Source organism: Hemitrygon akajei, chromosome 11 (genome assembly GCF_048418815.1).
Source record: "Hemitrygon akajei chromosome 11, sHemAka1.3, whole genome shotgun sequence".
Taxonomy (NCBI): Eukaryota; Metazoa; Chordata; class Chondrichthyes; order Myliobatiformes; family Dasyatidae; genus Hemitrygon; species Hemitrygon akajei.
The window spans coordinates 71,814,859-71,829,734 of NC_133134.1; the positions used below are offsets into that span (position 1 = coordinate 71,814,859).

At 43.8% G+C, this 14,876-nt stretch overlaps 1 protein-coding gene across 1 annotated transcript in view; it reads right to left on the reverse strand.

Annotated features, from left to right (window-relative positions):
- Window positions 1-655: 655 nt before the first annotated feature.
- Window positions 656-14,876, reverse strand: part of LOC140736343 (phosphatidylinositol 4-kinase beta-like) — an 87,451-nt gene continuing 73,230 nt past the window's right edge. The window contains exon 4 of the mRNA XM_073062338.1: window positions 656-1,105. Coding sequence (XP_072918439.1) covers window positions 656-1,105 — 450 coding nt within the window. The remainder of the gene's footprint in view (window positions 1,106-14,876) is intronic.

Consider the following 14,876-nt stretch of genomic DNA (forward strand, 5'->3'; position numbering starts at 1 on the left):
AATGCGCAAATTATAGTAATTTGTAATAAATAGTATGTACAGTAAGATCTACAACAGAGCAGTCAGTATAGCTTAGAAATACAATTGTGTCAGCGTGAATTAATCAGACTGACGGCCTGGTGGAAGAAACTGTCCTGCAGCCTGTTGGTCCTGGCTTTTATTCTGCAGTACCATTTCCCAGATGGTAGCAGCTGGAACAGTTTGTGGTTGGGGTGACTCAGGTCCCCAATGATCCTTCAGGCCCTTTTTACACGCCTGTCGCTGTAAATGTCCTGAATAGTGGGAAGTTCACATCCACAGATGCACAGGGTTGTCCGTACAATGCTCTGCAGAGTCCTGCGATTGAGGGAGGCACAGCTCCCATACCAGGCAATGATACAGTCAGGATGCTCTTGATTGTGCCCCTGTAGAAAGTCCTTAGGATTTGGGGACTCATACCAAACTTCTTCAACCATCTGAGGTGAAAGAGGTGCTGTTGTGCATTTCTCACCACACAGCCGGTATGAACAAAAGGCCTAGACAGAGTAGACATAGAGAGGATAGGGGGACAGCCTCAGAATAGAAGGACATCTCTTTACAACAGATGAGGAGGAATTTCTTTAGCAAGATGGTGAATCTGTGGAATTTCATGCCACCAATGGCTGCAGAGGCCAAGTCATTGGGTATATTTAAAGTGGAGGTTGATAGGTTCTTGATTAGTCAGGGGGTCAAAGGTTACAGGAAGAAGGCAGGAGAATGGGGTTGAGAGGGATAATGAATCAGCCATGATGGAATGGTGGAGCAGAGTCAATGGGCTGAATGGCCTAATTCTGCTCCTTTGTTGTATGTATGTAGTAAGTGAGAGTGAAACTGATGAGGGATGACTATTACTAACCTTGTCCTTGGAGTTGAGAACGACGGCCTGGTTATGAGGAACTCGCACCACGTGGTGATCAAAGCCAGATGTCGGGAGCCAGACCCGGGCCGGAAGCTTGTGATTCAGCAGTGACAGCTCCGAGATGAGCCTCTGCGTCTTCTGTTCCTTGGTGTGCAGGGTGACCAGCCGTTTGCCAATACCCATGAGTGACTTGATAAACTCCCTCTCGGGTGCCAGCCTGGCAGGTTGCTGCAGGAGACAACAGGGGGGCAGGTCAAGGTCAAGGTACAATGGATTCAGCACACTGCTCTCACACACCTTCAACTCATCTCTGTTTTAGAACACCACGAAAGTATGGGGTTATCCCCAGCTTACAAGAGCTTGAATTACATGCACCCATATGGCGTAGGAGCAGAATCAGACCATGCAGCCCAACAAATCTGCTACATCATGGCTCATTCATTTTCTCTCTCAACCCTGATTTCCATAACTTTTGATGTCCTAGTCAAGAACCTATTACCGTAATCTGGGCTTTAAAAATATACCCATTGACTTAGCCTCCACAGATACACCACCCTCTGGCTGAAGTTGCTCCTCCTCATCTCTGTAACTGGATCTTGGACCTCTTGATGGAAAGGCCACAGTCAGTCAGTGTTGGCAGAACCATCTCCAGTTCCACCATGTTGAGCACCGCACTCTCCAGGGCTATGTGCTCAGCCACTGCTGTTCAAGCTGAATCATGAAGTCTGCTGATGACACCACAGTGGCTGGCCTCATCAACAACACTACGACTAGGTGGTGTACGGAGCGGACGTAAAGCAGTTGGTAGAATGGTGTAAGCACACCACCTTGAGTCCCGATCTGGACAAGACCAAAGAGTTAACTGAAGAATTCAGGAAGGTGCAGGCTGAGCAATCCTCACCGCACGTAATGGATGATCTCACCTGGTCCCTCAACACCTCTGGTCAAGAAAGCACAGCTGTGTCTCCACTTCCTGTGCAGATTGAGTCGAGCACACATCCCTGCCCCCACCCCACAAGTCTAACCAATTTTTACAGGAGCTTCTGTTCTGACCAACTGCATCATCAGCACCTAGTATGGGAATTGCAAGGCACCTGACTTTAAGTCCCAAAGGATTGCGAGGACTTCTGAGAGGATCATCAGGGTCTCTCTTTCACCAGGAGATATTTACCAGGAGCGCTTGCATTCACAGGGCCCTTAACATTGTCAATGATCCCTCCCATCGATCCAACTATCTCTATGACCCCATTACCATCAGGTAGGAGGTACCATAGTATTAAGACAAGAACTGTTAGAATGGGATACAGCTTCTTCCCCCAGGCTGTGAGACTACAGAACTCCCTGCTGTCACTGAGATCTCATCACACATGAAGTGCAGTTAGCGTTATACTATTTACTTTTTAACTTCTGTCATAAATGCATCTTATTATTTGTTAATTTACTTGTTGTGTGAGTTATATGTACTGTGTTGTGTATCTTGGTCTGGAGGAATGTCCCCACATTTGGCAATATACATGTGTACAGTTGAATGACAAACTTGAACTTGATTCCTCTTCTAAATAAGACCATAAGATCTAGGAGCAGAAGTAGGCCATTTGGCCCATCGTGTCTGCTCCGCTATTCAATCATGGGCTCATCCAAGTCTTCCAATCATCCCCATACCCTTTGATGCCCTGGCTAATCAAGAAAAAATTCTATCTCTGCCTTAAATGCACCCAATTACTTTCTTCTATTCTGAGACTGTGCCCTCAGCTCCTAGACTCACCCACTCTCCTCAACGATACACTTCATGTCCATTCTATCTAGGTCTTTCAACATTCGATAGATTTCAGTGAGATCCCTCCTCATTCTTCTAAGCTCAAATAAGTACAGGCCCAGAGCCATTCAAACACTCCTCATATGTTAACCATTTCGTTCCAGGATTATTTTTGTAAATATTCCCTGGACCCTCTCTGAACACACCTGCACAGCACCCTTTCCCAATATGCTCTTCCCAAACTACCACAATGTTACTCCACAGAGACAAGATCTGAGCCTAGACGGTAGGAATACCAATTAAACAGAGTCTTGATACTGGGGTAATCTGTTAGTCACAGCGAAAGCTTTAAATCAGTGACCTGCTCCTGTTTATCATTGCTATAATCCATTTATTAATCCCTCTGCCTGGTAACACTTTCCAGGGCTGGTGGTTAAAATCAAGTTAATTCTAAACAGGTGCCGGTTACTCAAACTACTCTCTAAATTTCAGGGTTAAATGGTCATTCTTAAACTGAGAGAAGCCAGTTCTATGAACAACAATTTACATTTGTTTAGCACCATCAGCATTCACTGTGCCTCAGTACATGTTACAATCATTAACTCATTTACCACAATGTATTGGTTTATTATTGTGATCACGAAGAACCCTCAACACACAATACATGCCCACTTCTCATTGCTACTATCAGGGAGCAAATACAGAAGCCTGAAGACACACACTCGACATTTCAGGAACATCTTCTTCCCCTCCATCATCATATTTCTGAACGGACAATGTACCCACAAACACTACCTCACTATTTTTGCTCTCTTCTTGCATGATTTATTTTACGTAAGGACTGGAGGCCCAGAGTAGGCCCGTGTGTTTTATTTTACTTAGTGGTCCAGCACGGAACTGGCCCTTCTATCCCTTCGAGCCACAATGCCCAGCGACCCCACAACCCCAATTAACCCTAACCCTATCCTAAGGATTTAGATAGATTAGTGGAATGGGCAAGAAAGTGGCAGATGAAATACAATATTGGTGGTAGAAATAAATGTGCAGACCATTTTCTAAATGGGGAGAAAATCCAAAAATCTGAGCTGCAAAGGGGCTTGGGATTCCTTGTGCAGAACATCCAAAAGGTTAACTTGCAGGTTGAGTTGGAGGTGAGGGAGGCTGTTAGCATTCATTTCAAGAAGTCTCGAATACAAGAGCAGGGATGTGATGTTCAGGCTTTATAAAACACTGGGGAGGCATCACCTTGAGTATTGTGAACAATACTTTTGGGCTTCTCATTTAAGAGGTTTACAAGGATGATGATTCCAGGAATGAAAGGGTTATCATACAAGGAATGTTTGATGGCTCTGGATCTGTATCCACTGGAATTTAGGATGGGGGGGTGGGGGAAGAAATCTCACTGAAACCTTTCGAATGTTGAAAGGCCTGGACAGAGTAGATGTGGAAAGGATCTTTCCCATGGTGGGGGAGACTAGGACAAGAGGGCACAGCCTCAGGATAGAGGGGCATCCATTTAAAACAGAGATGCCAAGAAATTTCGTTAGTCAGGTGGTGAATCTGTGGAATTTGTTACCACAGGCAGCTGTGGAAGCCAGGTCATTGAGTGTATTTAAGACCATAAGACATAGGAGCAGAATTAGGCCATTCAGCCCACCAAGCCTGCACTGCCATTTCATCACAGCTGATCCCGGATCCCATTCAACCCCATACATCTGCCCTCTCACCATATGCTCCAATCAATCAGGAATCTATTCACACCTGTTTTAAATATACCCATGGACTTGGCCACCACTGCAGTCTGTGGCAGACCATTCCACAGATTCAACACTCCTTGACTAAAAAAATTCCTCTTTACTTCTGTTCTAAAAGGTCACCCCTTAATTTTGAGGCTGTGCCATCTAGTTGTGGATACCCCCACCAGAGGGAACATCCTCTCCACATCCACCTTATCCAGTGCTTTCAACTTTCAGTAGGTTTCAATGAGATAACCCGCATTCTTCTAAATTCCAGTGAGCACAGGACCAAAGCTGCCAACGCTCCTCATATGTTAACCTCTTCATTCCCCGAATCATCCTCATGAACCTCCTCTGGACTCTCTCCAATGACAATACATCCCAAAACTGTTGACAATACTCCAACTGCAGCCTGACTAGGGTCTTATAAAGCTTTAGCATTATATTGTTGTTTTTATATTCTACTCCTCTTGAAATAAATGCCAATTATTCCAAATGAAATAAATTGCATTTGCCTTCTTTACCACAGACCCAACCTGTAAATTAACCTGGGAGTCTTGCATGAGGACTCCTAAGTCCCTCTGCCCCTCTGATGTTTGAACTTCTCCCAATTTAGATAATAGTCCACAGTATTGTTCCTTTTACCAAAATGCATTATCATACGTTTCTCATCGCTGTATTCCTTCTGCCAATTTTTTACCCATTCTTCTAATTTGTCTAAGTCCTGATGTAATCACATTGCTTCCTCAGCTCTACCTACTCCTCCATCTACCTTTGTATCATTCGCAAACTTTGCCACCAAGCCATCAATTCCACTATCTAAATCATTGACAAACAATGTGAGAAATAACTGACCCTGAGGAACAGCACTAGTCACTGGCAGCAAACCAGGCCCCCTTTATTCCCACTTGCTGCCTCCTGCCTGTCAGCCATTCCTCTATCCATGCCAGTATCTTTCTTGTAATACCATAGGATTTTATCTTGTTAAGCAGCCTCATGTGTGGCACCTTATCAAATGCCCTCTGAAAATCTAAGTAAATGACTCAAATAACTAACAGAAATATCAGGCAAGATTTCCCTTTACATATTTATTTTATCATTAGTCTCCAAGTACCCTGAAACCTCATCCTTAATAATAGACTCCAACACTTTCCCAACCACTGAGGTTAGGCTAACTGGCCTATAATTTCCTCTTTTTTTGTCTTCCTACCTTCTTAAAGAGTGGAGTGATATTTGCAAAGTTCCAGTCCTCCGAGACCATTACAGAATCAAGTGATCCTTCAAAGATCTTGACCAATGCATCCATTATCTCTTCAGCAACCTCTCTCAGGACTCTGGGATGTAGTCTATCTGGTCCAGGTGTTTTATCTACATTAAAGTCTTTCAGCTTGCCTAAAAGCACTTTTTCCTTTGTAATAGCAATGGCACTCACTCCTGCTCCCTGACACTCACGGACCTCTGGCACACTGCTAGTGTTTTCCACAATGAAGACTGAAACACAGTACTTATTATGTTCTCTGCCATTTCTTTGTTCTCCCATTACTACCTCACCAGCATCATTTTCTAGTGGTCGAATATCAACTCTCACCTCCCTTTACTCTTTATACAACTTATAGTATTCTGCTTTATATTATCAGCTGGTTTGCCCTCATATTCCATGTTTTCCCTTCTTATAACTTTTTTAGTTACCCTTGGTCAGATTTTAAAAGCTTGCCAATCAGCCAACTTCCCACTCACTTATGCTATCTTATATGCTCTTTCCTTGGCTTTTATGCAGTCCTTAACTTCTCTTGTCAGCCAGTTGTCTAGCCTTGCCATTTGAGAACAACTTCTGTGGGATATACCTATTATGCGCATTGTGAACTATTCCTAGAAACTTCAGCCACCTCTGCTCTGCCTCATCCCTACCAGCATCCTCCTCCAGTCCACTTGGGCAAGCTCCTCTCTCTCATGCCTCTGTAATTCCCTTTATTCCATTGCATTACTGATACACGTGACTTATGCTTTTCACTCTCAAACTGCAGTATGAATTCAATCATATTATGATCACTACCTCCTAGGGATTCCTTTATGTTCAGTTGACTAATAAAATTGGGGTTATTATGTAACACCTAATCTAAAGTCGCCTTTCCCCTAGTTGACCCGAGGACAAGCTGCTCTAAAAAGCCATCTCAACAGGTTCCCAGTCTTGTGTTTTGACACCAACCTGATTTCCCAATCCCCTTGCATATTGAAGTCTCCATTACAATTGTGACATAACCCTTACTACATGCCCTTTCCAGCTCCCATAATTTAAGGCAGAGATTGATGGGTTCTTGTGGGGACCTGGCATCAAAGGTTACGGAGAGAAGACTGGGCAGTGGGGCTGAGAAGGGAAAAAAGGATCAGCTATGGTGGAAAAGACTTGATGGGCCAAATACCCTAAATCTGCTCCTAGTAGTATAATCACGAAACAATTTACAATGATCAATTAACCCACCCAGAATTCCAGAAGGAAACTGGAGCACCCGGGGAAAAGCCATGCATTCCACAGAGACTCCTTACAGAATGTGGCTGGAATTGAACTCCGAACTCTGGAATGGCCTGAGCTATTGTGGTGGTGTAACTGCTACACTACTCTGTGAGTGGATGGATGGAAAGGATGGGAAAAGGGCTTGCTTTGTGTTTGTTGCCTTGTTTTGTTTTGCTCTCATTGTTCTGTGCTGTTCTGCCAAGCATTGGGATTAATAAATACATTTGACAGAAAGTGCAGAGCAGATAAATGATAAAGTGCACAACAATAACAAAGTAGATTGTTGAGGCCTAGAGTCAGTGGATCCTGAGCGTCCGGGATAGGACGTGACAGGAGTCCTGCTCTCTTGTCTGTCTCCTGGTGATCTGATTCGAGTTATCAGGCGTGTTGAGGCGATATACACCTCCGGGGTTGGGGGAGCAACAAACACAGAACAACACAGCGCTCAGCCAGACTGGTCAGCACAAGATCATGAGCCAAGCAACCTGTACTGTTCTATAGTGGTGCTAGGAAGTTTGTGAAGCCTTTGAAATTTTCTCTATTTCTGTATTTATTTTTGAGAAAAATGGTCCAATGTTACATGTATTTGTTGGAAAAAGTATGTGAACCTCTAGGATTATGTTCATTTCAAGGGGAAATTAGAGTCAGGTGTTTCAATCAATCAGGTGTGAGTGTGGGAGGCCCTGCCCTACTTAATAGAAAATCTACCTGAGTCTTCACTATCAAAGTCTGATCTTCACCACGGAGTTTTTTGTGGGAAGTGTGCCATGTCTTAATCAAAGGAGATTTCTGAGGATCTCAGGGGAAAAAGTTGTTGATGCTCACCAGGCTGGAAAAGGAAACAAAACCATTTCTAAAGAGTTTGGGCTCCACTAATCTACAGTCAGGGAGATGGTGTACAAATAGAGGAAATTCAACACCATTATTACTCTCCCCAGGTATGGTCGACCAGCAATATCACTCCCAGAGCAAGACAAGTAATATTCCAGGAGGTCACAAAGAAACCCCAAGGTAACATCTAAGGAGCTACAGGGTGTTTTCATTGGCTAATGTCAACAACGGTGTGCATGGCAGGACTGCAAGGAGAACGCTGCTGCCTATCTAAACACCATTCGGATAAGAGAAGGCTATTGGAAGAATGTTCCGTGGATGGATGAGCCTCAAATAAAACTTTTTTTTTGGCGTAAATGAGAAATGTTATGTTTGGTGAAAAGCAAACACTGCATTCCAGCACAAGAACCTCATTCCAGCTGTGAAACGTGGTGGTGGCAGTGTCATGCTTGGGCTTGCTCTGCTGCCTCACTTCCAGGACAGCTTGCCATCATTAATGGATCTATAAGTTCTGAACTGTACCAGCAAATACTAAAGGAAAATGTCAGGGTATCACTCCGTGAACTGAAGCTCAAGAGAAAGTGGGTCATGCAGCAAGACGACGACCCTAAACACACAAGTCAGTCTATCAAAGGAACGTTAAAGCAGAAGAAAACTCGTGTTTTGGAATGGCCAAATCAAAGTCCTGACCGCAATCCTATAGAAATGTTGTGGAAGGACCTGAAGCAAGTAGTTCATACAAGGAAGCCCACCAACATCCCTGAGTTGAAGCAGTTTTGTAAGGAGGAGTGGCCTAAAATTCCTCCAAGCCGATGTGCAGGACTGATCAACAGTTACCAGAAATGTTTGGTTAAGTTATTGCTGTACAAAGGGGTCACATCAGTTACTGAGAGCAAAGGTTCACATACTGGATCATTTTTCTCTATTATTAAATGAACAAGTTTGTTTATTTGGGTTCTCTTCATCTAGCTTTAGGACTTATATAAAGATCTGATCACATTTTAGGTCATATTTATGCAGAAATAGTGAAAATTCTGAAGGGTTCACAAACTTTCTAGCACCACTGTATGTTCTATACTGTTCCTAAAGCAGAATGACCAAGACTGTGGCAATAGACCCAAACAGCTGCTGCTTGTGGTTTCAGGGCTTCGGGCAAGGACTGAAGTGAAACTTGATGGCTCTACTCTCAGCCACAACAGTGTTAGAGCACCTGATCTCTGACAACAGCCCACTTGGCTTCAGGCTCTAAGTTGGCCAACTCACGGCAACCACAATCATGAGAGAAGCTCACTCCTGCTAAGCACTACCAAGGCTGGGCTGTCAATAGACATCCTAGCCCACAAGAACATTCTGGAAACACTTGGATCATGTGTGCTGGCCAGTCTGCTAACCAGCACACATTTGGAAGCAATTATAAAGACATTTAAATAATAAACTGAAATAGATAACCCCTCATGGTCTTGAACTGCTGTATCGTACCAACAGATTTCAAACAATAGGGGTCTTTTTTAAAATTCAGATCCATCCCTCATTTGTAATTGAGAGTAAACCACATGAAGTACGGATATCCATGTACTAAGGCAAGAACGTCACTGACTGTGGACCTCTCTTACCCCTTCTCCCCACTCCAGTGCTATTCCTCCTTCCTATCCACCCATGGCCCACTTTCCTCTCCTATCAGATTCCTCCTTCAGTCCTTTACCTCTTCCACCTATCCCATTTTAAGTCACCCCACCCCCACCCACTTTCTCCCTCACTTGTCTTTACCTATCACCTTCTAACTTGTACTCCTTCCCCTTCCCACCTTCTTATTCCCGTTTATCCCCCCTTCTCTTTCAATCCTGATGAAGAGACTCGGCCCAAAACATTGACTCCTTATTCCCCTCCATAGACGAGGCCTGACCTGCTGAGTTCCTCCAGTATTTTGTGTGTTATTCGAAAATCTCACACTCATTTCTCCATCACACTTTATTTACTTGTGCACAAGGAAAACAACCCGGCCTGTTACCAAACTTCTGAAGCTTGGACAAAGAAATGCCACTTTTATACAGAAGTTAACTCAATGGTTATCATTTTTGACAACCTGGTAACCATTGTAGCTGTTCAAATTACTTAATTGTAGGTCATCAATCACAATAATAGTCATTAATAGCCAACAGGATCCCCATGTTAAAGGCCAATAATACTTCAGAATTAGTAAAATTACTAACCCATAGAAAGTGTCACTTAAGAAGCCTTGTATCAGTATGCAAATGACCTCGGACTCCCACTGTGCAAAGGGAAGCTATGCTCTTCAACAACCTTTCTTGTCTGGGTTGACTGCACGCTGTTAACCCTTTCTTGCTGCAACTTCCACAACTGAGTTTGGGATGATGACCTACTAAGGTTGATGATCAATTGAGGCCCTCTGTTGGTTGGGGTCAACCAGGAATGTTGCATCCCAGATGTATAGGACATACACAAACAAACCAGGCCAGTTCAATATGGAGAGAGAGCAAGCTGCTGCTCAAGCAACAGGCTCTGCCTCTCCACACAGCTGATAAATCCAAAGGAATGGCAGAGACCAATACAGTTTGGCACCAGAGGTGTTACAGGAGTTGCCAGTCAGCATTGAACTCAATGTAGGACAACCTTAAGGACTCCAGCTCTAGAGTTTTCCTCAGAGTTTACTCCTGAAGCATAGGGAAGGCTTCTTTCCTTTTCCTGAGCAAAAGGCGGAGAATTGCAATCGGAGTTTTCCTTCTCCTAAATGAACTGCCAACTACAGCTGACGAGCCTCATCTACCCAAAGCAATTGGTTTTAAGGTGCCAGTAACCTGATTTTGCCCCTTCTCCTGTCAGTAGACACTGTTCCATTGGACTTAGTAGCTAAGCCACACATGAAAGTCAGGAGTTGGACTTGGTTGTCAAACACTATTTGAAATGCATGCCATTGGGAGCCACCCCCCCCCCCCCCGGGTTATGCCAACCTTAAGAATCAATTTATTAATTTCATGTTACAGTCAGTGCAGCATAAAATGACTGTAAATGAATGATTACACCCAGGCAAAATGGACAAGATGGTTTCCAGTAATGCTAGAGTCCAGAAATGTCATTGGAATATTCATAAACACAAGAGATTCTGCAGATGCTGGAATTCCAGAGCAACACACACACGATGCTGGAGGAACTCAGCCGCTCAGGCAGCATCTATGACAATGAATAAACAGTCGACATTTCGAGCCTTATGAAGTTGATGAAGGGTCTCGGCTTGAAACATCGACTGTTTACTCATTTCCATTGGAATGCTCATCTAGGAATATGCACTTGTACACTGGAACAACAGGACGCCCACTTCCAGAAGGTGCAAATTAGAAGTAAGATCTGAAGAATGTACACTTGGGGGTAACAGTAATCATTACAGAAACAAAAGAACTGTGAGAGGTATGGCACAAGGTCACAGGATCACAATCTCGTAACTCAACTCCACTCAGCTGCCTGAATTACCGTGTACTCACCATCTGAAAATATGAATCTAATAGAATCAAAGACCAAGCATTCAGAACATTCTAAAGGATCACAGCCATGAGGAAAGGATTCCTCCCAATCTGTCCTGAACATATCCAAACTTCTCTTAAATGCTCTATTTGCTTTATTCTTAGGACAGGACCAATGCCATGTCTAACTTTGCTGATGACACCAGCTGTCGTTGGCCGAATCAAAGGTGATGATAAATGAGCATATAGGAGGGATCCGATGCAGCAGCCTTTCCAGGTCCAATCAAAGGTGTGATTGTTCATCCTTCACATCTTTTCCACAATTGCAAGACACTGCTGGTTATCAAGAACATCGAGTTCAGCAGGTCTACCCTACTAGCAAGTGGCTGAATAGTGGTAGAGCAGGACTTGTTGCGCACTGTATTGCAGTCTGCCTCCCAGAGAAAGCGGCATTTAGTGACAGTGCGTGGATAACATCCACTGACTCTCCTTTGTTTATCCTGCCTGTTATTTCCTCAAATAAGTCACACAGATTTGTCAAGCAAGATTTCCCTTTAAAGAAACCATGCTGACTTCGGCCTACTTTATCATGCACCTCCAAGTACCTTGAAACCTCATCCTTAGTAAATGAACTCCAACATCTTCCCAACCACTGGTGAGGCTAATAACTACCTTTCCTCTGTCTCCCTCCCGTCTTTAAAGAGTGGAGTGACATGTGAAATTTTCCAATCCTCTGGAAGCATTCCAGAATCTAGTGATTTCTGAAAGATCATTACTAATGCCTCTATAATCTCTTCAGCTACCTCTTTCAGAATCCTGGGGTGTAGCCATCTGGTCCAGGTGAGTTATCCACCTTCAGATCTTTCAGTTAGTAATTGCAATTACACTCAGTTCTGCCCCCCTGACACTCGCAAATTTCTGGCATACTGCTAGTGTATTCCACAGTAAAGACTGATGAGAGATACTCATTCAGTTTGCCCGCCATTTCCTTGTTCCCCAGTACTACCTCTCCAGCATTGTTTTCCATCATTCCAATATCCACTCTTGCCTCTCTTTTACTCTTTATATATCTGAAAAAAACTTTTGGTATCCTCTTTGATATTATGGGCTACCTTACCTTTGTATTTCATCTTTTCTCTTTTTTTTTTGTTACCTTTTGATTGGTTTTTAAAAGCTTCCCAATCCTCTGACTCTAATTTTTGCTCCATTATAAGCTCTCTCTCTCTTGCCTTTATGCTGTCTTTGACTTCTCTTTTCAGTCATAGTTACCTCATCCTCCCTTTAGAATACTACTTCATCTTTGGATGCACCTATCCTACACCAACTGAATTGTCCCCAGAAACTCCAGCCATTGCTGTTCTGCCATCATCCCCACTAGTGCCCCCTTCCAACCATCTTTGGCCAGCTCCTCTCTCATGCATCTATAATTCCATTTACTCCACGGCAATACTGTACATATGACTTTAGTTTCTCCCCCTGAAACTGCACGGTGAATTCTATCATATCATGATCACTACCTCCTAAGGGTTCCTTTATCTTAAGCTCCCTAGTCAAATCTGGTTCATTATACAACACCCAATCCAGAATTGCCTTTGCACTAGTGGGCTCCATCAGTAGCTGTTCTAAAAAGCCATCCTGAAGGCATTCTACAAATTCTCTCTCTTGGGATCCAGCACCAACCTGATTTTGAAATCCCCCACGTCTCTCAGAACATTGCCCTTATTACAGGACTTTTTTATTTTCCAGAAATTTACATCCCATATCCTGGCTACTGTTTGGTGGCCTGTATGCAAATCCCGTTAGGGTTTTTGTACCCTTAACTCTACCCACAAGGATTCTACATCTTCTGATTCTACGTCACCTCTTTCTAAAGACTTGAACTCAGTTTTTACCAAGAACCACCCCACCCCCTCTACCTACCTGCCTGTCCTTTCGATACAAGGTGTACTTAGAAGTTAGGTTCTCAACTATATTCTTCTTTCAACCATGACTCAGTGATGCCCATGTCATACTCGCCAAATCATAAATATGCAACAAGACCATCTACCTTATTCCGTATTCAAATATACGTGCATTCAAATTTAACCCCTTCAGTTCTGATTTATCACCCTTTTAGATTTTGCCCCCAATTTACATTTCAACTCATCTCATTTTGCCCAATCATCTGCCTGTCTTTCCTCACAGTTCCACGACATGCTGCATTGACTTGTATACCAATTGCCCCACCCTCAGCCCTATCATTCCAGTTGCCATACCCCATCAAATTAGTTTAAACCCTTTCCAACAGCTCTAGCAGACCTGTTCCTAAGGATATTTGCTCCTTCCGCCCCCCCCCCCCACCCCGCCCTCGGGCTCAGGTGTAACCTCTCCTTTTATACAGGTCATACCTTCCCCAGAAGAGATCCCAATGATGGAGAAATCTGAAACTGCACCCTGCATCACTTCACCTTTACTATCATCCTATCCTGCCCTAAGTAGCATGTGGTGCTGGGAGTAATCCGGAGGCCCTGCTCTTTAGCCTCTTCCCTAACTCCCCATACACAGTGCGCAAGATCTCTTCCCTCTTTCTACTTATATTATTGGCACCAATGTACACCATGACCTCGGCTGCTCACCCTCCCTCTTGAGAATCTCCTGCAGCCACTTTGAGACACCAGACATCCTGGACTCTAGCAACTGAGATGCAACACACCGTCCTGGCTTCCCTGGCACAGCCGTTGAATCTGCTGTCCGTCCGCTCACTATTTAGTCTCCTGTCACCATCACTCTGTGTGACTTTACCCTTCCCTGCTGAACCTCAGAGCCGGCCACAATGCAACTGACCTGGCTGCTGCTGCTGCGTCCCAACAGGTCATCCTCCCAACAGTATCCAAAGTGGTATACCTGTTTCTGAGGGGTACGGCACTATACTGACTGCTTACTCCTCTTACTTCTCCTGGTGGTCACACATCTACTGGGCGTGACCATCTCAGTAATAGTCTCATCTATAAGGATTTTCAGCTTCCCAGGTAGTCCCAAGTACATCCAGCTCCATTTCCTTGACCTGGTGCACCTCCTGCAGATGTAATAATTAGAGAAACCGTTAGGAACCCCAAAATCCCACATCTCACAGAAGAAACATTCCACTGCCTGAACTTTTACCTCTAACTTCTCAAACTCTGTTCTGGTAGAAATGTGACTCCAGGATCACATCCATGCCCCATCAATCTGCAGGCCATGACACTCAGGAACTTAGTTATTTAAAAAAAAAGTAATATAGCCTATGTCTTCTAATGTGCTGTGCTGTGTTCTGTGTTTGACTGCTGATACTGGGTTTTGCACCTTGACCCCAGAGAAACACTTTCATTTGTGTACTCATGTGTATGACTGGATGACAATTAAATTTGAACATGAACATCTGGCTGAATGGTGCCACAACAACAAATTCTCACTCAACATCTTCCTTTGCTTATTCAGCTTCCTCTGAATTGTGTCTTGATTTGCCTCAACTACACTTCGGCCTGAAAAGTCAAGAGTTTTTGTATGTGTTGCTCTAGATTTCCAACATCTGCAGAATCTCTTGTGGTTATATCATGTGAGATTATAACATACAAAACAGTTCACTCAAACTACTTCAATATGATCCATATGGTACAAGAAGAATGCAGAATCTAGAGCAAGTGATGAGGGGGCATCACAGTCAGTGAGT